The sequence below is a fragment of the Phoenix dactylifera genome, chromosome 12, assembly GCF_051530095.1.
Source record: "Phoenix dactylifera cultivar Ajwa chromosome 12, Ajwa_hap1_PhDact_Kaust_v1.1, whole genome shotgun sequence".
In the NCBI taxonomy this organism is placed as follows: domain Eukaryota; kingdom Viridiplantae; phylum Streptophyta; class Magnoliopsida; order Arecales; family Arecaceae; genus Phoenix; species Phoenix dactylifera.
This window is the reverse complement of record NC_143201.1, coordinates 170,059-192,139: the sequence shown is the minus strand read 5'-3', so window position 1 is coordinate 192,139 and position 22,081 is coordinate 170,059. Positions and strand designations below refer to the sequence as shown.

General features: G+C 47.4%; 2 protein-coding genes across 5 annotated transcripts; both read left to right on the top strand.

Moving 5' to 3' along the window:
- Positions 1-118: 118 nt before the first annotated feature.
- LOC103712226 (Zinc finger C-x8-C-x5-C-x3-H type family protein) lies at positions 119-10,505 on the top strand. Of its 4 annotated transcripts, none has more exons than XR_016398157.1 (11): positions 119-675; positions 3,104-3,311; positions 3,505-3,602; positions 3,762-3,857; positions 4,104-4,197; positions 4,592-4,809; positions 4,992-5,098; positions 6,571-6,778; positions 7,970-8,033; positions 8,577-9,762; positions 9,879-10,505. XR_016398157.1 is itself a non-coding variant. In XM_008798694.6 (10 exons), exons 1-10 carry the CDS (start codon positions 632-634, stop codon positions 8,610-8,612), a joined length of 1,173 nt encoding a protein of 390 aa, XP_008796916.2. In that variant the 5' UTR covers positions 119-631; the 3' UTR covers positions 8,613-10,505. The 4 variants fall into 4 exon arrangements, 2 of the variants coding, with proteins under 2 accessions (XP_008796916.2, XP_088564918.2); XR_016398156.1 differs by lacking the exon at positions 119-675 and adding an exon at positions 1,326-1,509; XM_008798694.6 differs by having other exon boundaries at positions 8,577-10,505.
- A 6,108-nt stretch (positions 10,506-16,613) lies between these two features.
- Positions 16,614-19,358, top strand: LOC103712225 (pollen-specific leucine-rich repeat extensin-like protein 3). Its single transcript, XM_008798693.6, has one exon. It carries the CDS (start codon positions 16,899-16,901, stop codon positions 19,155-19,157), a length of 2,259 nt encoding a protein of 752 aa, XP_008796915.3. The 5' UTR covers positions 16,614-16,898; the 3' UTR covers positions 19,158-19,358.
- Positions 19,359-22,081: the final 2,723 nt, after the last annotated feature.

The window sequence follows — 22,081 nt, the reverse complement described above, 5'->3', positions numbered from 1 at the left end:
CATGCGTGGCGGTGTCTGTGCCGCCACCAGGGATCCCCGCCTTATCCGTTCGCCGAACTGCCTATTGGACGGTCTGATGAGGCAGCCGTAACCGCGAGCTTCCATGGCGATTGGGAGGAAGGGATGGCCCCTGGTGGGCCCGTAATGCGGATGCAGAGCGAAGGTCATCCGCGTCGATCCCCAATAACGTAACGGGGCCGCCCCTCCTGACCGTTGGATGCGTGGTCCCTTTGCTATCCCATGTACATGACAATATGATTTGTAATGTGGGAAAAGATGGATCGGATCGCACCAGCCGATAGATCAACGGTCTTGAAAGAAGTAGAGCGCGCACCGAAGGCTGTTAGGGCGCCCGCAGCAGCAGCAGCCGAGTCGACGCTGAGACGAGACGTCTCCGCTCGTCCGTGCGGAGTTTGTGCCCCACCGCCTCCTCTCATGATCTTCGTCATCATCACCTCTATTTCCTCCCTTGTCGGTTTAATTCCTCGCTCTCTTTATTTATAATAGAAAAAAAAGAAGAAAAGCCCTAAAAAAGCGTACGACTTCGACTTCGGCATAATACCGTAAGACTGGAGGAAAGGGAGGATTGTGAGCTACAGGAGACGGAGGAGGAGGAGGAGGAGGAGGATTGATGAATCGAAGGAGAGAACCCTGCAGAAATTTTCAGCGCGGCAGGTACTGCTCTCTATCTCTTTCTCTCTCCGCGGCAAACCCTGCTTTAGTTTCGTTATTTTTTTTTTTTTAATCTTCTGAGGCAAACTGAGGCCCAGATTATTGCGGTAGCAACAGATGTGGTGAGGCAACATAACCAAGGATCAACCGGGGAATGTCTATCAACCGCGATAGAATTCTCAGGTCCTTCCTACGACGCTTGTAAATAAACAAGGAATTCAGTCCCCCCTGGCAGGGTAGCCTCTTCTGCTTAGCCCTTCCCAGGAGCCCTACTTTTCTTTTCCATGCTTGTGGGAGAGGAGAAGCGAAAAAGAAATAGAAGAAAACTCTTTGCGATGGTGAACTTGATGTTGCTAAGGATGTTACTTAGTCACTTGGATGTTACAGCCACTTGACGAGGGAGAACCTTTGCACCCTGCTGACTTGTGAGTGATCACAGTGCTGCGTAACGTTACTGCAAGCTGATTAGTTAACCACATAACGTTACTGCGTAAGGTTAGCCAGGTGATGACTAAAGAGCATCAAGTGGAACAGGCTGAGTGGTAAGTCACTCAAGGTACTGGCCGTGTCTTTGGAAAATAGCTGTATAGATGGATTGCGAACATTAGCACACCTTAAAGGCTGATCATGTTCTATGTTGACCGTATGGCTAAGTTATTAACCTGGCCTAGGGGAAAAACTCAAGAGAGCAAGATGCTAGAAATGGAGATAGTATCGAGAGGCTAGCACATGTGATGTGGAGACAAATGGTTCGGAGACTGAAACTGATAGTGGCAACTATCAAGAGAAAATGATCGGAGTGATGTTAACCGAAGATGACAAGTATCGGTGTTGGAGGTAAATAGCTATCTAGCAATTAATAGAATATATATGAATATTAAATTGTAATCCGAAGAAGAGGCCATTTGCCAATGACCAAAAGTTCTTTTTTTACCCTTTCGGTTATTTTTCTTTGCTATTTCTATCCCTTGGCTTTTAATTTTTATCCATAGTAGCATAATATCATAGTTACTGCTCCTTTTTTCAAGAAGGCAACATCTTAGTAGCAAAAGTCTTCGAAGGTCAAGGGAACAGAATCTACTACCAACTATCTTTTTTGGTATGAACACCGGTGGCATGCCTACGCATTTATCCAGCCTAGCTGTCAATTGTTTCTGCGATGAAACAGAACCCATTATACCTACAGCATAATGGTGCAACCTTAACATTGCACCAAGGCTTGCCTTCTAAGTGCACATCTTGATAGGGGGCAAAAGATTACCTTATGATATCTAGAAATAAAAATGCTTATGATATCTACATTGCATTAGATGTAACTTTTGCTTAATTACATTTATTTGACCTCAAAAGGCTATACCTTTGTTTTAGAAATAAAAGACTAGAAATCGTACTAGTCTGAAAAGATTTATAAAACATAAAAGTAGAAAATGTAAAATCAATAAGAATCAATGGAGCATTAAATAATAAGTAGAAGTTAAATATAAAGAATATTTTTTAATTAAAGACTGTACATGTATGTTAATAATAAGTTAAAACTAACATATGAGCTAAATTACGTGCGGATTAGAAAAATGGAGAAGGAAAGAGAGAGAAAAAAGTGCAACCACTGGTATCCAGTCTACCCAAGAATATTACATGAGATTTTCTGCATGATCTCATTCTTTTTTTTTTTCTAAAATAATATTGGAGTCATGGTCATGTGGTGATTGCAAGGATATTATCTTCTTAGTTAATTTATAATTTTGTTTTGTTGGGTTGCACGATCTGCTGGGTTCTCAAATAATGTTTTGAGAGTGGGATTTCTCAGGGAAAATCTGATCATTATGGAGAGTTTCTAATCGGATTTCTTACCATCTGATATTCTGATTTGGTTCACGCATTCAAAATCATTGATTTTTTAAACAATGGTTAGGATTAATCGAACAAAATTGATACATTAGTTACTAAAATAAAACAAAATTCTTATGTTGTATTTTAAAAACTAGCCTGTTGAGTGTCTTAAAGATAAAAACAAAATTGTGTTTTGAGTACATTCCATATTAAATTAGGAGAGAAAATCCAAAGGATGTGATAATTTGTTTCTGAAAAAACAAACCATTGAGAATCTTACTGATAAAAACAAAATTCTGCCATGAGTAGAATCCATATTAAATTAGGAGCCTAGTTTTGTGACTTCAATGACTAAGATTAACTCAAGAAAAATCAAAGGTTGTGATTTCCTCTGAACATAAATTATTGGTACATTTATATGTAGTATAGATATAGGATTTGATGCTTATTGTTAGTATTATTGTAGCATTTACTTTCATGGGAATGTTTTTGCCTACTTCTAACAGAACTTTTGTAAATGATTATCTATTTAAGATGAGATTTGCACCTTTTTGATTCTTTAAACAATTATACATTCATGCTATTCATGTTCTGTATCCAGCTGTCAATATGGGGATCGTTGCAAGTTTCTGCATGTGGTTCCGCAACAATCAAAACCCAGTACTTTTGGATTTGGTGTTCAAAGTGCTTTGCATTTGGGACAAAACACCCAACAACAAAAGCCCAATCCTTTTGGATTTGGGGTATCGAACAACTCACAGTTAAAAGGTGCATCGAATCTTGGTGCCAGAAATCAGAGCTCTTCCAGGGTTAGTAATACCTTATTCGGACAGATCTTTTTTAAATTGTAACAACAGGACACTTTGTGGTACAAGTCATGTTCTGTGTTGTCATTTGACATATGTTTTTGCCTGTTTAATTTAGCTGCAGAGCTCTATCCAGCTCTGTACTGATCTATAGTTTCTCATAAAAAATATCTTTCGTTGTTAATAATTGGATCAGCCATTTGAAAATAAGTGGACACGGTCCTCCTCAATAGCTGCGACAACATCAACTTCCTCTCAACAGAATGATTCCCAGGCTCAAGCAGCTATTCATAAGTGAGTTTCTATGCTTGCATATAGACCTTTTTCTGAAGCGACTCTTTTTTTTTATTTATAACTAAAGCAACTGTTTTTGTCATTATGCTTCGTTGTCTTTAAACCTTTGAGCAGATCACAAAATGGATTACTGATTGAACTTTGTTGTTGATCCTATAGATGTATGGATCCAGAGTCATGCAAACGCCAAATTGTTGAAGATTTTAAGAATGAGGCACCTCTTTGGAAGCTTACCTGTTATGGTCACTGCAAAAAGTAAGCCGGGCATTTTAGATAATCTGTATAATGCTAGTCAATTTTGTTTCATATGCTTAATCTGGGTCAAGATTCGTGTGTGCTATGTATCCTGCTCCTTGAGTTTTTTGTTCAACAATTGAATGCAGGATAATTATGATCAAAGTATAATGTGAGAACCTTATATTTTTGCTGATGGTTTCTTAAGTGGATGCTAATCTTGAATTGTATTGCCCGCCTGAACTATAAATTCACATCTGTTTTCAGTGGTCCTTGTGATATTGTTGGCGATATTAGCTTTGAAGAACTTCGGGCAGCAGCGTACGAGGATGCTAGACGAGGGTTAAATTTACAGTCAATTGTGAGCTCTCTCTCTCTCTCTCTGTGTGTGTGTGTGTGTGTATCTATCTGTCCTATTTGTTTTTCGCTTTTTGTTTAGAGGGGTAATTCAGGTTGACTAGAGCAAGATGGCATTTGACTGACTGCAAATTTAGTTAATTATCAATCATTCTTGACTATTTGTATGGTAGGTATGATCATGGTATGTCATACCGTACCAAACCGGGTGGCATGGAGTATACTGTACCTATACAGGGGGCGTACTGACACTCGGTATGCTGAATTGGCCTTCATATCGGGCGTACTGATATAGGGACAGAGTGGCACCTGTACGGAGCCCGGTATAGAGATGGCATACCTTGGGTACAATTATGCAGCATCATATGCTTAAAGAACTCATTCTTTCCATTGTACAGGTTGAAAGAGAAAGGAGCCTACTCAATTCCAAGTTAATTGAGTTTGATAATTTGCTCCAGAATCCCTATGTATTGCGAAATCCTAGTTCTTTTGGGACAAGCGTGTTTGCAGTAACCAACAGCAATGCATCGTTAATAGGTGCTCAAACGAATGCACCACCTTCATTTTCAAGTTTTAGTCAACTTGGGGTATCAGCTAATCTTGGATCGACCATCAGGCAAGATCTGTTCCCACCTCCCAGAAAACAATTTCCACCTGATGTATATGTAGCTCTCAAATTCTCTGTTTTATACAACCACTAACTTTTGTTCGACATTATTATGTTACCCTGTGTGTGTATCAGTTTTTCTTTGAATTCATGAACTTTCTGTTTTATAAAATTTCATTTTTCAATTTCAGGCCTAGCGTACCAGGAACTCCACCTAGTACTGTTTTTAACGAGCCAAACTCTTTCCAGAGTATTAGCCAAGCTTCCAGTGGATTTGCAATGAAATTTGGGACGTCAGGTGCAGCAGCAATTATAAACGTCTTATATACTACACTTTAAATTTATTGATGATTTAAAGTTGGCACAATCTATTTGGCATGCATGTTATTGTTGTTGTTCTTTTTATTCCTCATAAACATTGCTTTTGGCAGGTCATAAAATGCCATTTTGTCACAATGTTCAGCAAAAAAAGTGTTAATCTAGAATAGTTCTTCTGTTTATTCATCTAGTCAAACTGAAATTCCATTTCTAGTTACCTCCCCTTAACGCTGTATCTGGTTTTGACAATAGTGTATTTGCTTACGAAAATTGTTAGACTAACATGAAAGAAGATGAATAACCTGGAAAAATCAGGATCAATGCCTGTTCGGCGGTTGAAGGGCCTCATGTCTAGGTGATAGGCCCTCCTATAGGTGAAAGTTGTGGGCACTAACCCTAACTTTTATCCTATGTTATCTGTCCACTTTCATGTTTTTTTTCTATGGTCTCTGCAAGTTGACCATGGTCTGGCAGTGAATGAATCCTTAGGAGATGACTATGTGGGATCATGTGGCTGAGTTTCATCTCATATTGCCACACTGTTTATTCTCACAAAGTTCACCAATTATTGGATGATATAAACAGATCCTTACTAGGTTTGGAGATGTGGGTACTGATTTGCACTGTTTCTTTTCATTTTTTTGGCCCTTTTAAGAAGCGTGAACACAATTGAAGCTGACCAAAGGCTCGGGCATGGATGGAAGTTCTTCAACAGAATTTTGCAAGTTTTTGAAATCCTAATACATGTTGAACCACAAAAAGCATCTTCTTGTTTGTCTGTAGTATACACTGAAGCACAAATTCCTGCTTCTTTCATCAATACAACTGTCCAAATTTGTACTAACCTGTGGCTTGTCATTCTACTATGTACTTTCATGCATCGGTGGTTCCATGCCAGGCTGACCATCATGGATATCTCATGATTCCAGTGCCCAAGAAGATGACCACCTTCTGAGTGGGTCTTTATTGTTAAAACTTAAAACCATTGGTTGCATTACTGAATTTGTTGATATGCAGAACACTGGGATACATGCACTCAAAAATTCCTACATTAGCCTAAAGTTGACCCAATAAGTGAAATGACCAAAATCACTTAAACTAACTTATCCTTGTTATATGAATTATTCTATAGGCGGTTTGGTCAATTGAATAATGAGAACTATTGTACTAGAAATCCATTAGGAAAATGACTTGGGAGGCAATATGTAGGATTACTGGGGAAGTGATTCATGATATTACAGAAAGAACATGTGCTACTCTTTTAACTGGGATTCTAGTTGCTATTATTGTTTTAATATTAAATGAAGGCTTTAATCTCATTCTTCCTTTTCTTTTTTCTGGTTTTACTATGCTTACTGCTTTAGCACGCAGATTGTCTTATTCAATATTGTTAAAAGGTTTGGTGCACAGTTTTAGGGTCGATAGGCAATTAATGAAGCTGTATTTTTGCAGGAATTGGTAGCCAGCTGCCAACACAGCCATCTGGAAGTTCATTAGGCCCAAACAGTTCCAACTTCAACAACAGTGTCAGGGCTGCTGGAAATGAACATTTCTCATTCCCTGCAGTCTCGCCACAGTTTAGTAGTACAAATAATGCATCACCAAACTTTCTTGATGGGCCTAAAGTTGCTTCAACTACAGCTCACCTGGCATCTGTTATGTAAGTTAACTAAATGTAAATTGTACTACATATCCTTGTTACAGTACAAAATAAAGAAGAAAATCTATGCTGAGCATATGATGCAGGCTGTTAAACTGTATTACATATACTTGTTACAGTACAAAATAAAGAAGAAAATCTATACTGGGCATATGATGCAAGCTGTCTGGGACGCCCAGACAAGTCAGTGCAAGAGGTAGATTTTACTTTATGTGGGCAAAAGGAAGAGAGTATTTGAGATCTTTCTTTTATCCATTAAACATGGATTCATGAAGGTCAATTACAAGTCATGGAATGTTGTTTGTGAAACTCTACCCATTATACGGAGATCTGGATGACTAAAGGTTCTGTGCGGCAGACAGATATTTCTGAAAATACAAATGGCCCTATAAGAAACACCAGAACCCATTTTTATCCTTGAACAGAAGAAACATACAAAAGGAAATGGTGATTCTACTTCAAATGTTTACATGATGCAGTTATCTAATCCTTATAGACCTTCATAAACCTATGCAATCTTGAAAAAAGAAAAATAGTAATTTCTGAATTTACTGATTTCTAAATAATATTGGTCTGTGACAGTTCTTTGTATGTTATGAAAATATAGAATGAGGGAGTGAGGGGTAGAAGGGAAAGGATATTTAAATGTTTGGAATATAAATACAATAAGTTATCATTTTTTATTTTAGCATAGATATCTGTGCCATATTCTGTCGTAACTAGGAAAGTTATTCTGCTTCATGTGGAGGTTGACATCTAGTTGGAGCCAACTCTGTAACTCTATCCGTTCCTTCTGCAAAAATCTTCATATTGTAGAGAAGTTCTCCACAGCCAATGGTATTTTGAGAAAAAGAGCTTGGTTGCTGCTGTTGTTAACTTTTCAACTTTGAGATGGAACTATTAGCATAGTATACAAATAAATTAATAAATGTAGTGAAACGGAAGAAATTACTCTATAACTTATCATTTTACTTTGATCTGCAAATTTAGGTAGAAACAAAGACATATCTTATGCAGAAACCCTTGCATTACTATGTATTTGTTACTTCTGGATGTCATGTCATCACATGCTTACATAATTGATTTTAATGCTTCAAGTAGTGGACTTGGAAGTTACAACACAGCTACCACTTAGTGCAAATTATAGATGTTGTCCATGTTGTCTGCTGACTAGGCTCTTTTCTTGTACAGGGAAAAGCAGAATGTTAGTCCAGATGACAGCATATGGTTAAAGGAAGAATGGGCAATAGGAGAGGTATGAATTGGTTCCTCTAAGACTTGAAATCAGTATTGCTTTCCTGAAGTATTCTGGGTGTGAACTTTCCCAAGTTATTTAGATTAGTTTTAGCAGCCTTTGCAAGTGAAGCATTAACTGATTTGTCAAATCAGTTAAGCTTGAACATACTCTGTTTCAGCCATGCAGTTGTCAAATTTTTAGTCATTTATTTTAGGATGTGGGAACTCGTTATCTGCTCAGTACCAGTTAAGTTTGGTTACCTTTTCTTTAAAGAAAAGGAATTCTAGAAGATTGTTTTGTTTATGTATTTTCCTTTTCTCTCCTGCGTTCTTTTTCCTCCTCCAGTCCTGTGTTTTCATATTTATAATTTTGCCACTGGTTTTGCGAAACTATTATCAAAATAGAAAAATTTCTCTCTTCAATGATTTCAAAATCCCGAGTTCTCTGGTTTCATCATCAATCAGTTTGTTATCATTTGCAACCTCCTCTTTGGTTTTCATTTTAAATAGTTAACACCATATTCTGAGTTATGTTTTATTCGATGACATTTTTCTTTTTCAGATACCGGTAGAAGCTCCTCCAGAGAGATTCTGTTGAAACTCAGCATTAAATTTGGGAGTATATGGTCGGGTTAACTCCTGTTAGGGTGCTTTATTGTTCCCAATACCTTTTAAGTTAATATTGAGGTTTGCACCCGCGTAACTGCATATAAAATCTCCATTAACACTTATAACTAGATATATGCCCTGTCTATGATGAAGGGTGGGAGGTGGGAGCTCCTCTCTTGATGGATTAGGAGTGCTTTGAGATTGGCTTTCGGGATAAGGCTTGATGGTTGAGGTTATGGTAGAAATTCAGACATCTGTTTCACTTTGTGGAAGGTGTTCTGGCATGCTGCTGCCCTTTGACCTTTACCTGGGCGACCTGGTACTGTAGTGTTGGAACACGCCAAGCAGCCAGGTCCTGACAGCATCCTGATGCATAAGCTACTATTTTTTTTTCTTGTTGCATATGAAAGATCCACATCAAAGACATTCTTGCAGAAGGCAGAGTCTTGTGTACATGCAATAAGAATGCTGGCATCGATCTACCTTAGTTTTGTAGGTCACGGTGCAGGAAAAGGATGTCTATATAGGAGCAGAATTTTATAGACTGGTTTCGGTAGAGCCAGCAGTTATGATGATACGCTTTGGCGTCGGCCGTGGCTGACTGGTTCGAAGCACCTTGTGGGCACCAGCATTCTTGGACCGTAAGTAGTTCCACGAGCCCCCTCATGGTACATTACTGTATGACGGAGAGGCTTGATAAGGGTTTCCTCTTTGTACAAGTGCCTCTTGCCATTCCATGATATCCATTCTGATGTAGAGCCTCTCTTGGATGATCTCTGGCGACCTGATGATCTGCATGCTGCAGCTGAATTCGAAATCTTCATACCAGAATGATTCAGCAGAGATGCCTGCCTTCACTTGTTACGTAGGGCAGACACTGTAAACAGAAAAACTGAAGACTGTGCTACTAGCACAGAGACTGTAACAGCAGACAAAGAAGTAGAACAACAGTGCCTGAAGCCAAACTAAGTAGAGCTGATCATCCATGTTTGAGGAAACCTACTCCAAGCAGATCATCCAGCAGAATGCGGGCAAACTCTGGAGGGAGAGGATTACAAGGAGCAAACACAAAATTCCCCTGAAGTGCCCGCTGTCAGCTAGTCTGTTGCATGATTGCTCTCATTCGAGCCACAACAAAGGTTTGTAACCTTCGTTTCCAGGCCTGAATATGTTCAGGGAAGATCTGCTGCCCTGCAAGGAGGAGGATTATTGATCAAAAAAATGAGAATCACAAAAACCATTTTTTCTTTTTTAGGCAAGTCAGCCGTCTACTCTGCGACTACATCCGTCGTACCAATGACGTCAGTGACCACACTCAGTGTTGGGGACAGGTTGAATGGTGCCATGTACAATGGAAGTCCCAGCAGACAACAGTAGCCGAGTCCCGTGGAAACAAAATTTCCTGACCATGGCTGTAATGTATGGCTGCATTGAACCCCACCCAGGTTGCTGTTAATTCAGTACAGGGGACAAAACAGGAAGTAAGAAGCCTACCAGCAGCATATATCAGAACCGGATGACCCTTGCACAGCCCCATCAAAATTTACCAGCCAAGGCACCGAGGGTTGAAAGGAAGAGTGCTTGTGAAGCACTAACGAGCTGGCCCTGGCGCTTTGAATGGGCGGAGGAAGAGTTAATGATGTTGTTACAAGGCGTAAGCATAATAAGAAATCAGCTGCCTTACCAGGTCCTGTGGAGATGTAAACTGATTTTGTAGAACCCTCGAGCTAACCGGATCGGTCAAGCCATGTGTGCCATCACTGTTTGCTCCCTCTTTTCCACCATGGCATGTGATAAAAGAGGAACTCGATGTTGCTTGAAGCTCGGCAAATCAATGCGAGCTGATTCCAGAATTGGGCAGTAAATGGGCAAGTTACAATCACATGTTTATAATCACAGCATACTGCATTATCAGGCAGCAGGCCCCTCCGGTCTAGATCACTTCTGCATGGAATTTTCTGCCACCAAAAGTATTTCACCCTCATCAGGATTTCCATCTTCCAAATCCATTGAAATACAAAAGTATCATCAGGCTGCATAGGGCATTTTAGCATGAAGTACACATCTCTGATGGTAATAGCAGTCTTAGAATTATACGAACGGAGCTGATCAGGCCAAAGGTCATGTGGTACAGGGAGTTTAGCCATATCGGTCGTCATGTATCGGCACTGAAACAGATAGCTAACCTGTTAAATCCCACTTCTGGTCCATGGTTACGTAACATGAACCTTAACTGGCAAGTCTTATCTACTCAAACTTCCCTAGAACTTGTACCCAAAAAAAAAAAAAAAACTTGCATTGAACGATAGTGAGAGTTGTGACGTAAAGGGAGCGCGGAAATCCCCACGTCGTCAAAAGTTAAAAGCCGGGAAGGGCGTGCAAACAAACTCTCAATATCTTATATTTTATTTAATCCGTACGGCAATTCGCAGATTGCTGCTCTATCGCGTGAAGGGAATCAATGGTCGATTTTTATTATATGATAGTTTAATGCTTGGGTACGAGCTGGTGCTTGCGGGCGACCGCGGGAACAGTGGCAATTATTTAGAGTTTGGGGGTGCGAACCCTGCGCCTATTGCAGTGGGGTAGCTCCGAATGGGAGAGCTGGTTCGTCCCGTCGCAAAACAAAAAAAGTTTGGAAGACGGATCAAGATTTGAAATTGCATGCTGAGATTAGCTGAGGACGGACGGACTTCCAGGTTCAGCTCGAGAGATTGAAGTAGGTAGGTATGGAGCGAAGGCGGAGGTCCAGGTCGGGCTTAGAAATTGCAATCAGAGAAGGGATCCTATCTGTTGCTGGAAATTGGGCCCGGGGGCGGCCGCGAACCGAGGAGGAGGAGCTCCGGCGAACACTGGCGGACAGCGACCCGTCGACGAGCGGCGTCCTCCGGGGGACCTGCAAGAAAGCCGGTGGCTGGGCTTTTCCGGTGCCGGCCCTCCGATGCTTAAGTCAGAGAGGGGCTTAATTTTGGAGAAGGAGAGGGACTGCATTTTCAGTCCGAAAAATCTCCTTGGGAGGAAGAAGCCCCCTTTTTTTAGAGGGAGAAGCTCCCCTTTTATAGGGAGAGTGGCAGGGTTACCTGTGATGTGACTGGGCGAATTAATGGGTTACCGTCACGATTGGACGTGGGCGTGTGAAGTAATGAGTTGCCGTGGATGGCCTGTTCCCATCATGGGAGGAGATGGCGCGTAGCTAGAGCTTGCTTGTGGCGCGCAGTGCAGTACATTCTCGGGAATGGTGAGGCGTTGACAGTCGTAGCAGGGTATGGTTCCTGATTAATATGTCGTGGCGTGGCCGGCAAGTAAAGCATGGTGCGGTGAGGCTGCTGCAGGGGATGGCCGCAGCATATAGACGACGAGGTCGGCCTTCTGAGGTCAGCTCAGCCCTTTGGTCTCGGCCTGCTGTGCTCGGCCTTCTGTGCTCGGCCTGCTGTGCTCGGCAACATGGATGAGCTCGGCAGCCTTCTGAGCTCGGCTTGCATGAGCTCGGCTCGGCCTGCTGTGCTCGGCCTTCTGGCCTTAGCCTTCTGAGCTCGGCAGCCTGGATGAGCTCGACAGCCTTCTGTGCTCGGCGGCCTGGATGAGCTCGGCCTTCTGGGCCTTAGCCTTCTGAGCTCGGCAGCCTGGATGAGCTCGGCAGCCTTCTGTGCTCGGCCTGCTGTGCTCGGCCTTCTAAGCTCAGCAGCCTTCTGTGCTCGGCCTTCTGGCCTTAGCCTTCTGAGCTCGGCAGCCTGGATGAGCTCGGCAGCCTTCTGTGCTCGGCGGCCTGGATGAGCTCGGCCTTCTGGGCCTTAGCCTTCTGAGCTCGGCAGCCTGGATGAGCTCGGCAGCCTTCTGAGCTCGGCCTGCATGATGAGCTCGGCCTGCATGGGGAGCTCAGGCTTGTTGTCAGATTTGGGTGCTTTAATTGTACGTATGGGGTGGTCTATTTTTCCCCCAACACTACCCTCCGACTTCCGAGTTCGAGCTGCTCTTTGGCTCGGACGAAGGAAGTAGTCCAGTCGTTGATCATCCTGTGATATAGCCAAATATATATGGAGATGTGCGTGCCAAGTAGGGTGTACCTCTCATGCAGTTGGAGTCAAGTGCCATGAGCCTTTTTTTATTGTCGGAGTCGAGCGTCTCACGCCGAGGTCGGCAGCTTTGCTCCTCGACTAACTTTTGTGGACGCTCTTTTGTTCGGGGTCCGCTTTCTAGGGACGCCGGCACAATACGAGAAATAGCTGCCATTGGAGATCTGTGTGGGCGTTGCTTTGTTGTTATCCACGAACATTTTGGGGGTGCTTTGTTGTCAATCACGAACATTTTGGGGGGCCGCGAAGGTACTACCCCGTCATCCCGAGGTCGAGGGAGCTCGGGCTCACTGTCGACTCGTCGGGGCATCTCGACCTTAGTCGAGGAGGCGCTACGGGAGGCCGCGAAGGTACTACCCCGTTGTTGGTGTTGAGCGCCACGGAGGGCCGCGAAGGTACTACCCCGTCTTTCCGAAGTGTCGAGGGGTCTGGGCACGCACTGTCGACACTCGGGGCATCTCGACCTTAGTCGAGGAGGCGCTACGGGGGGCCGCGAAGGTACTACCCCGTTGTTGGTGTTGAGCGCCACGGAGGGCCGCGAAGGTACTACCCCGTCTTCCCGAAGTGTCGAGGGGTCTGGGCACGCACTGTCGACACTCGGGGCATCTCGACCTTAGTCGAGGAGGCGCTACGGGGGGCCGCGAAGGTACTACCCCGTTGTTGGTGTTGAGCGCCACGGAGGGCCGCTAAGGTACTACCCCGTCTTTCCGAAGTGTCGAGGGGTCTGGGCACGCACTGTCGACACTCGGGGCATCTCGACCTTAGTCGAGGAGGCGCTATGGGGGGCCGCGAAGGTACTATCCCGTTGTTGGTGTTGAGTGCCACGGAGGGCCGCGAAGGTACTACCCCGTCTTTCCGAAGTGTCGAGGGGTCTGGGCACGCACTGTCGACACTCGGGGCATCCCGAACTTAGTCGGGGCATCATTGGAGATACATACAGGAGATGGACTTTGTTGGCGATCGTGCACCCTTATTCGGAGCGAGGCGACGTTGGAGATAGGGATACCCGTAGGTCGTTTTTTGGATTCTCCGACCTGAAAATAGATGAAATATTGAAATTATTTGAAGCCAAAGTGGCATCCCGTACCTTTTGGAGATATTTTGATGGCTCTCGAGCTTCGAAGTCCCTCAGGACTTGGCTCAACACCGGCCTTCTTTGGCTCAATTTTCTGGGAGGTGTTCTGCGCTCGGGCTTCTGAGCTCGGCAGCCTGCTGAGCTCGACTTGCATGAGCTCGGCTCGGCCTTCTGAGCTCGGCTCGGCCTGCATGAGCTCGGCTCTGGTTTCGGTGATGGCAACGCTCTGAAGGAGAGCAACGTCGCGGGCGCCGTCCTGAGGACTTACGCCCGTGAGGAGGGAGTACATGCTGGTTTCTTGCTGCCGGAAGACAGAAGACTTGGAAGGATAATGGGATCTAATGGGGTTGTACCCTTTGCCATAGAGGCTCACAATCCCATTTTAAAGCTCCATAACTCCTTCTCCAGACCTCAGCTTTTATTTCTCTTTTCCTCCAACTCGTTGACGTGAGACTTGGGCTACTACTTCTCACTAGTTGCCCCCACATACGTCGTTGCAGCGGGAGCCATGCCTGATTCGAGATGGCTCGGGAGAAAGTTTCTTCCTCTGCTTAATATGAACCCGTGGAGGCGGCACAGGAGGGGCCTCCACTTGTTGCAGGCTTTGGGCTGCAATGGCTAGCGCTTGGACTTGCTGCACTAGCGCGTCGAAGTGCTCGGGTTGGACTTGTGGAACTTGATCTACCGGAGATCTTGGTGGTAAATTTTGGACTGAGCGTTCGGGACTTGGAGCATGATGCCAAGAGGCATTAAAGACTCTTCTGCTCCTTAGTTTCATGGCCGCAACTCGGGCCCTTCCTCTAGCGCCAACTGTTGCTGAAAATTGGACCCGGGGGCGGCCGCGAACCGAGGAGGAGGAGCTCCGGCGAACACTGGCGGACGGCGACCCGTCGACGAGCGGCGTCCTCCGGGGGACCTGCAAGAAAGCCGGTGGCCGGGCTTTTCCGGCGCCGGCCCTCCGATGCCTAAGTCAGAGGGGGGCTTAATTTTGGAGAAGGAGAAGGACCGCATTTTCAGTCCGAAAAATCCCCTTGGGAGTAAGAAGCCCCCTTTTATTAGAGGGAGAAGCTCCCCTTTTATAGGGAGAGTGGCAGGGTTACCTGTGATGTGACTGGGCGAATTAATGGGTTACCGTCACGATTGGACGTGGGCGTGTGAAGTAATGAGTTGCCGTGGATGGCCCGTTCCCATCATGGGAGAAGATGGCGCGTAGCCAGAGCTTGCTTGTGGCGCGCAGTGCAGTACATTCTTGGGAATGGTGAGGCGTTGACAGTCGTAGCAGGGTATGGTTCCTGATTAATATGTCGTGGCGTGGCCGGCAAGTAAAGCATGGTGCGGTGAGGCTGCTGCAGGGGATGGCCGCAGCATATAGACGACGAAGTTGGCCTTCTGAGGTCAGCTCAGCCCTTTAGTCTCGGCCTGCTGTGCTCGGCCTTCTGTGCTCGGCCTGCTGTGCTCGGCAACATGGATGAGCTCGGCAGCCTTCTGAGCTCGGCTTGCATGAGCTCGGCTCGGCCTGCTGTGCTCGGCCTTCTGGCCTTAGCCTTCTGAGCTCGGCAGCCTGGATGAGCTCGGCAGCCTTCTATGCTCGGCGGCCTGGATGAGCTCGGCCTTCTGGGCCTTAGCCTTCTGAGCTCGGCAGCCTGGATGAGCTCGGCAGCCTTCTGTGCTCGGCCTGCTGTGCTCGGCCTTCTGAGCTCGGCAGCCTTCTGTGCTCGGCCTTCTGGCCTTAGCCTTCTGAGCTCGGCAGCCTGGATGAGTTCGGCAGCCTTCTGTGCTCGGCGGCCTGGATGAGCTCGGCCTTCTGGGCCTTAGCCTTCTGAGCTCGGCAGCCTGGATGAGCTCGGCAGCCTTCTGAGCTCGGCTCGGTCTTCTGAGCTCGGCCTGCATGATGAGCTCGGTCTGCATGGGGAGCTCAGGCTTGTTGTCAGATTTGGATGCTTTAATTGTACGTGTGGGGTGGTCTATTTTTTCCCCAACACTATCTAATGTACATCACCGTCCCTTATATGATGAAAAGGAAAATGGGAAACATCTAGAGCTGCCTCGCCACCCACTACGTGATGTTATCAATTTTTATGCTCCTTTATTTTTTCTTTCATTTGCTGTTTTTTTGAAGTTGTATTTTTTTTTTTTTTAAAAAAAGTCTGCCTAACGTACGCTTCTGCACGTTGATGAGCTCCAGATCCTTTTCCTCTCTTGGCGGTAACGTTTTCAGCGGGCGGGAGCAAATGTGGGTCTTGCCCGGTTGGCCGTCTCGAGCCGGTCGCCACTTTCTCATTCGATTTCACCCCGTCCCAGTTTGGTCTGAGAATAAGGAAAAGACGAATAGTAAAAAAAAAAAAAAAAATCAGATCTATAAAAATAATTGTATTATAAGTTATATCAATTTGTAAATAAAAATATATTTTTAATATCTCTTGAATGATAAAAATTGTGTATAAAATTGGCTATATATATATATATATATATAAGAAGAAAAAAAAGGAAAGAGGAGAGGATCTGTCGAATCATTTTATGTCCCCTGTTGGTGCATCCCACGCCGGTGGGCCACAGGGCAGGCTTGCTCCCGATTCTCCGTCCCTCGATCGCAATGCCAGTAACCCTTCCGTGGGACGATCACATGGGATATCATGTAGCCGGCCTCACCGGGACACCGACACCCTGACAAGCCTGGCCATTCTCATAAAAAGAAGACCCAGCCCAGCACAGCAAGTAACAAAGAAAACGCGTTGAACCTAATGTGCTGGCTCCCACTAGGATGTATACGAGTCGGAACGCGGATGTCCCACTCCTCCTTACTTACCCTCGTGACTGACAGAAGCCCCGACCGAGGGGACCCGGACGGACCTAATCTCAAACCCACGCTCGAGTGAGATCGATCGTACTTCGTCTCTTTTTTCTCTCCTTCCTGCAGCTTACCGGCAAGCAAAAAGAAAGCGCCTTCCAAATCCAAGACCCGACGCGGGGGTTCGGATGATCTTTTGCGAACCAAAAATATGTTTTCGACGAATAATAAGGGAAGCGCGGCACCAGTGACCACCGACCAGTGTCCCCGGGACAGCAGATAAATAACAATATTAATATTAGTCAGTAGACGACGGGTGATAGAGAGAGACGGAAGGCAATGGTACTTTTGAATATCTGTATATATATAAAACCAGAGGGAAGGCGGATATCCCCATACGCGATCTGGTCACCACCCCGAACCCCGCATCGTCGTCATCTTTTTTTTTTTCTTCTTTTCTTTCACTCCTCTCTCTGTCATATCATCATTCATGTGAGCCTGTCCCTTCCTTCTCGTCTCAGATCTAGAGCTGGTTGGTTCATGGGCACGGGCATGGATCCGTCGGCCCGCGCGTTCCTCCTCCTCCTGCTCCTGCTTCTGTGCTGCCCCTTCTCCTTCCCTCCGGCGGCCGAGGCCGCTGATGGCTCCGCTGGAGGCCCCATCGTGGTCGATCCGGGGCTCAGGTTCGCCAACCCGCGCCTCCGGCAGGCCTACATTGCTCTGCAGACGTGGAAGCAGACGGCCATCTACTCCGACCCCCAGAACCTGACCGGCAACTGGGTCGGTCCCAACGTGTGCTCCTACTTCGGCGTCTTCTGCGCCCCCTCCCCCGCCGACCCCTCCCTCACCGTCGTCGCCGGAGTCGACCTCAACCACGCCGACATCGCCGGGTACCTGCCCCCCGAGCTCGGCCTTCTCACCGATCTCGCCCTCCTCCACCTTAACTCCAATCGCTTCTGCGGCGTCGTCCCGTCCACCCTCCAACTCCTCCGCCTCCTCCACGAGCTCGACCTCAGCAACAACCGCTTCGTGGGGATGTTCCCGGACGTCCTTCTCGCCCTGCCCTCCCTCCGCTACCTGGACCTCCGCTTCAACGAGTTCGAGGGCTCCATCCCCCCGGCGCTCTTCGACCGTCCCCTCGACGCCATCTTCCTCAACTCTAACCGCCTCCGCCACGACATCCCCGCCAACTTTGGCTCCTCCCCGGCCTCCGTGGTGGTGCTGGCCAACAACGACCTCGGCGGCTGCATTCCCTCCAGCATCGGCAGGATGGCAGCCACCCTCAACGAGATCATCCTCCTCAACGACAACCTCTCCGGCTGCATCCCCCCCGAGGTCGGCCTCCTCCGCCACCTCACCGTCTTCGACGTCAGCTTCAACCACCTCCAGGGCCCCCTCCCGGGTTCCCTCGCCGCCATGGCCAGTCTCGAGCAGCTCGACGTCGCGCGCAACCGCCTCACAGGCTCCATCCCCGCCGGCGTCTGCCAGCTCCCCAGGCTCCAGAACTTCACCTACTCTTATAACTACTTCACGTCACAGCCACCCCAGTGCCCCGCCGCCGGCGCCGGCGGCAAGGTGCGGCTCGACGCCAAGAAGAACTGCATTCCGGGCCTGCCGGACCAGCGCTCCCCTAAGGAGTGCTCCTCCGAGGCCGCGCGCCCCTTCGACTGCACCAAGTCCAAGTGCTGGGCTGGGGGCAAGAGCCCAGCCCCCACTTATTCGTTCCCGCCGCCGCCGCAGGAAAGGTTCATCAGCAGGAGGCGCCCCGCCCCGCCGCCGCCGGCTCCCCTCGCGGGCCCGCGCCCGCACAGGGGCTACAACAAGAGCACACCGCCTCCGCCACCACCACCACCACCACCCAAGTCCGAGTCGTCGCCTTCCCACGCATCTCACTCCCCACCTCCGCCGCCGCCACCACCTGAGTCCCAGTCGTCGCCATCCACGAAAGCCCACCCGCCTCCTCCTTCCCATTCGCCACCTCTGCTGCCTCCTTACTCCCCTGAACCATCGCCACCGAGTTACCATGCTTCGCCACCACCGCCAGCTTCTACATCATCGCCGCTGCTGCCACCTCCGCCTCCGCCTGGCTGCGAGTTTGCAAAGCGTCCTCCCACCCCCGTGTTGCCATCTCCACCGCCCCCGGATCAGTACCTTCCAGCACCTCCCGTCGGGCCTCCAACGACCCCTCCTCATCCGCCCCCACCGTCGTCTGATCGTCCAAGCCCATCGACAGCTCCACCGCTGCATCAGACTCGCAACCCGCCTCCGCCACCGCCCGTCCGTCAATTTTCACCCCTACCACCGCCCCCGTCCATTCATGGATCCCCGGCGCATCCAGAAGACCACCCTTCTCCTCCTCCACCGGTTCCACGGGCAGCGCCTGCTTCTCCACCAAGCTACGGAGCAGGTCATCCGACACCGCCCCCGCCCGTCCATCCATCTCCAGAACCACCTCGACATCACCTGCCGCCACCCCAAGGTATGCCGTGGCAATCTCCGCCGCCGCCGACATCAGGGTGCGGCGGGAACGTGCCTTTACCTCCCGTGGTAGGGGTATCCTATGCATCTCCTCCACCGCCGGCGATACCCTACTACTGATCTTCTTAAGTTGGTCGCAGCGCGCTTTCTCTGCTCGTTTCTTTAATTTCATCGTCAGCGATCTTTACGGCTAAAATATTCTTTGCTTTTTTGTTATCTTTCTTGCCCCCCCTCCGTATCTATAAAATCTGTTTTGGTAGGGGTTGCTTCCTCTGTAATGAATCTCGGCGAAGTCCTGGTGCTCTAATAGGGTTTTTAATATGCTTCGGTTTCTCTTCTCTGGATTCAATAACTCAACAATTAATAGCTAAATGATGCATCTAAATAAATCTATTGGTTCAATTATAAGATATTTAATTATTTGTTTGGCATCAAAAAAATAAGTAATGTAAAAATTTTATTGCCCAAACTCTAGTTCGATCCATCCGTGACTAAACATTTTGGAACTTTGAATGGTGAAAAATATATATATGGAGTTTATAGCCTACTAAAAATTTCCATATCGTAATAATATATATTTTAAAAATAATAATAAAATATTATTGAAATCAATATGAATATCATAAAATTTTGATTTGACTATCATAGATGCTCAACATAAATAATTTGTATATATACAATCAAATATTGATGATAACACTCACTCTGATATATTATGTCTAATAAGTTTTTTGGCGGTGATTTCTGTAGCTTATCTTTAAATCTTTCTGCAATCTTGGCTGGGTCCAAGACTCAATCGCTCTCCAAATTTGGTTGTATTTTTCTTCTGTTATGGGGCAATTAAATTTTTCGTGTACAAGACAATTGATCAGTGTCACATTTTTTTGTCTATAATAAGGCAATCTATAAGTACTATATTTCTAATTTGTAATGAGACAATCGATAGTAACGAAATTATCTTAAAATCGACACATGTTCATATCAATTTGTTGCTGGAAATTGGACCCGGGGGCCGCCGCGAAGCCAGGGGAGGAGGAGCTCCGCCGCCTGAGAGGGCGGACGGCGGGGCGCCGGCCGGCCGCGTCCTCCGCTGGGGCGTGGAAGAGAGCAAAGAGGGCTGGTGCGTCCAGTCCTGTCCTGTCCTGCAAAAAAGCCGATGGCCGGGCTCTCCGGCGCCGGCCCTCTGATGCTTAAGTCAGAGGGGGAATATGTGGAGAGAGCAGGCAGGAGAGCATTTGGATAAGATAAAGAAGATGAAGAGGATGATGTCCTCAATTGTGTCTGTGCTGTTTGCTTCTTTTCACCCGGTCCAGGAGGGTTCTCTCCGGGGGTCCCCCATTCCCTTCTCCCAGGTTTCCTTTTATAGAAGGGGATTACGTTACCTGGGAGGTGGCAGGGGAATTTGTCTCTTTTCATCATAATTGGGCACGATTTGGCCCATTAATGGCGTAGTGGAGAACGGGACCGAATCAGACTGGAACCAGGGAGTTGTCACGGTCGATCGGACCTGTTGAAGTGGTTGAACCGCCGGCCGTGATGGGCCTGGGGTCCGTGGATGGTAAGTGCATTTATTACCGAATGAACCGACGGTCAGGGAGAGCCATACGCTTTGATGGTTCAGTGATCCGGAGATTGTCTTGAGCCGTGTTCATTAAATGACTGAGCGCATCGGAGACTTGAGGAGGTCTCATGCATTAATGGCAGGTCGTGCCAAATACCTGCGGAGATCTTATGCCTTGACGGCTTGGAGATAGCGGCAGGTTGTAGTGGAGTTGTCAAGTCCCTCAGGGGGTTAGGTAGGAGTTGAACATCTGGTCAAGGCAATCGGCTCGGCAGGGGTGCCGAGCCGAGCTGGTCGCCCAATGGGGCGCCCTGTGGCGGGGTCGCTTCTAATGCTCCTGGTCGGCGCCCTTTGGTCGAGCGCCTTCTAGCCGAGCGCCTTTATTTCGCGTGCTTTCCTCTGGTCAGCGCCTTCTAATCGAGCGCTTTTCTGGTCGGCGTCCTCTGGTCGGCTCTTTTAGCCGAGCATCCCTACTTGGTCGTTGGTTGGTCCGAGCGCCTCTCGGCGCTCCGGTCGGCACTCTTGGGCCGAGCATCTTTTCAGATCGGCGCTCTCTAGCCGAGCACCCCTCTGGTTGGTGCTCTTTGGTTGGCACTCTTCGGCCGAGCGCCTTTTCGGTCGGCGCTTTTTGGCCGAGCGCCTCCGTGGCGGTATGACTTGGAGTTTTTCCCCCAACACTACCCCCGACTTCCGAGTTCCAGTTGGCTACCAGCTGGAGCGCGGGAAGTAGCCTCGGTTGGGTCATTTCGGGTTCCGAAAATTTTAATTTACTGCGCGTTTTGAATTATCGGAAGCTTCGAGGTGCCTTTAATAGGTGGCGTCTCTTCTTTCCCGAAAAGCCTCATTATTGGGGCACCTTTCGCGAAGCGTCCTCGCGTCGTGGGCTCATGATGGGGCCACACGATCTTCGATTGCGGACGCCTTTCCGCACGATCCGATGGGGCGCTTCAATGTTCGAAGCGCTGGCTCTAATTAAATGCGTCGTTCTGTCTTTTAGACCGACACGTGTTATCATCTAATCGGGACACAGCGTTTTCTTTGCTGATCCGGGCCATTGGGGAGGTCTATATAAACCCTCCCCTGGCCTTCCGTCCTCTTTCTTATTGCCTTCTGCTTCCAGCTTTCCTTCTTCCAGTCTTCCTCAGACCGAAGTCCCTTTTCTCCGGCATCTTCCTCAGGTCCCCCTTCTTTTTTAATTTCTTTTTTTTTTTGCAATGGGTTCTCTTCCCAGTGAGATTGAGTCCACCATGAGCATCCTGGAGGTCGAAATGACCGAAGAGTGGTTTTTCCCTCTTCAGGGGTTCCGTTTGGAGCCCGCCAGGCGAAGGGATCGGATAACCGATCCTCCGGTAGGCCGGATTGGAGTGCACCTGGAATCACTCTGGGCCGGCCTCCGATTTCCTCTTCACGGCTTCGTGAATGAGTTGCTGACGGTATGCCAGTTGGTTCCGGCGCAACTCACTCCGAATGCCTGGAGGACAGT